This window comes from Pteropus vampyrus, unplaced genomic scaffold (assembly GCF_000151845.1).
Source record: "Pteropus vampyrus isolate Shadow unplaced genomic scaffold, Pvam_2.0 Scaffold24, whole genome shotgun sequence".
In the NCBI taxonomy this organism is placed as follows: Eukaryota; Metazoa; Chordata; class Mammalia; order Chiroptera; family Pteropodidae; genus Pteropus; species Pteropus vampyrus.
In genome coordinates this window covers 2,627,726-2,630,027 of record NW_011888805.1, presented here as the reverse complement: position 1 = coordinate 2,630,027, position 2,302 = coordinate 2,627,726, and the positions used below count along the sequence as shown (strand labels likewise).

Genomic DNA, 2,302 nt, shown 5'->3' with positions numbered 1-2,302 from the left:
AGATAACATATATAATCTTTTTAAGACTACATGATATATATCATATCATTATCTTTTTTTATATTCCTAACATTGGGTCATTTATCTTGGTGCTTCCAGAATGTAGGTTATAATCCTCAGCTCACTATTCACTACACAGTTGAAAACACATTCATTTTCCACCTGCATTGTGCTTTATCTAGCCTTTCTTTTTTCATTTTTTCTTCTTAATACATTATCATGTTTTTTTTTTTTGTGAGGACATTTTAATACTTATGGCTTTTTGTTTTACAGAAACATGTCTGGTGGTTTGGTAGAAAAGTGAGTCACTAGTCATTTTATTTTTAATTCTGTATTAAAAATTGTTTTCTTGTATTGATGCCTTAAGCAATTCTTTTTGATAGTGGATGACATAACATTCCTGACATAACATTCCAAAAGTTTCTGATAATTCATCATCATTGTGAAAATGACTAAATCTTTCTCTAAATTTCTTTCTTTGTGAAAATAAAGATAACAATGATCCCCCCGACCCTGGCTTTTTCTTTTTTTTTTAAACAAACTCATAGTTAAGGCCAGCCTCAAGATACAGAAGGTAGTTTAGAGTTTGGGCTTTGGAGTAAAACTGCCTGGGTACAGAACTCTGTTCCATAAAAAATACACAAATTTGATTTTTAAATAAAAATGTTTTTATAACTTTGTCATATTTTACAATGTAATCAATTCTAGAGAGATCCTGGGCTCATCTCTATATTTTGTGGCTCTAAATATAACTATTCTTCAATAAACATATCTAATAGTTAAATATAAGGGATTGGATTTGTAAAGGAATAAAACAAAACTTTTTAAATTAAAAATAAAGTCAATAAAGGAAAATAAATTCTATTATTTTGGCCACAATCTTTAAAGAACAAAAGGATACTAAATAAAATATAGTAATATCAGTGATATTTAGGAACTCATGGATAAATAAGTGATGCTCAGAAGCAAATTCTACAAACATTAAACATTCCAAAACTACGTTACTTATGTTCTCTTTCTTCATAGAGTCATTTATTTATGTTTTCTTTCTTCTTGAAATGACATAAAAACCCCTGGACTTCTTTAAATGCAAAATCAAGATTTTTATCTCTGAAAGCTAATAAATGTCTTCATGTTAAAATGATTACTTAGCACATAAGCATTTGTAGACCATTCTAAGTTACATTGACTGATGACTAGTACATTTATGTGATAACATTTTTACAGTGAAATAAAATGATTTCTTAAGCAATTAAATGATACTATTATGAAGGTAAAATTAATGAGATAATCTCAAAAATAAATGCATATTTGAGGTTTAACATTTATTAAATACATTTAGAATCATTTACCTATTTTTCACCAGCAAAGATAAGGAATTATCTTTAATTTTTTAACCTTTAATTCTATCCTAATGTTCATTAAGGAATTTGAACATTCTAGGATGACCTACGGACCTATTTTGGCTAGAATTTTCATGACATATATACATTTGCTTTTGCAGGTTCTTCAGCAATACAGTCCCCTCACCTGGTTGTGTATGCTACCTTTACACCTCTCTATTTGTTTGAAAAGAAGATCTTTTCATTAGAGAAGATGGTAAGTACTCAAGGCCAGGAAACACAGTATCATTTATGGTGTGTATGTGATTATACCAGAATTTAATTAAAATTTTATTACTGAATTTCAGTCTCCTTATCTTTCAAATTAGGCACTTGAACATAGGGTCTTGGAACAGCCAAGATAATCTTAGATGATTTCAATAGTTCCACCTTTAATAAAAGTTGTCATATATTTTGTCAATTCCATTATAAGCATAAGAGAAGAATTTACATTATATATTTCAGTAAGAATCATGTAAATCATCTTAAAATAATAATAAATCACCTTTCCGTAAACAGATTGTACACATTTTCTTAATATATGATTTAAACGAATTCACATCCAGAGCCAGTAACCACTGCTATCACCACCTTGTATCTTAAAATAATACGTACTATAAACGTTCACTGCTTTTTCGTGTATAAATCTGACAACTTGTAGAAAATTTAGAAAATATATACAAAGGAAATGAAATTAAAATATTCATAGTATAAATACCTAGATATAGTCAATGCTAACATTTTGACATATATCCTCTGATTTCTTTTCCTTCTGTGCATGTAGTGTGTGTGTGTACATATGTATTTTTTTTGCACAGTGGAATTAAATTTTATGTTTTGTTTGGAAACCAGCTTTTTCACTTGACACTATCATTAATGTCTTTTTCATGCTTAAATATTTGGCAACATAATATTTAGTA

The 2,302-nt window shown here is 28.2% G+C and overlaps 1 protein-coding gene across 1 annotated transcript in view; it reads left to right on the top strand.

Moving 5' to 3' along the window:
- The window catches only part of ADGB (androglobin), a 154,175-nt gene that overhangs the window by 50,810 nt on the left and 101,063 nt on the right, over positions 1–2,302 (top strand). The window contains 1 exon segment of the mRNA XM_023528329.1: positions 1,505–1,599. Within this exon segment, the coding sequence (XP_023384097.1) occupies positions 1,505–1,599 (95 nt within the window).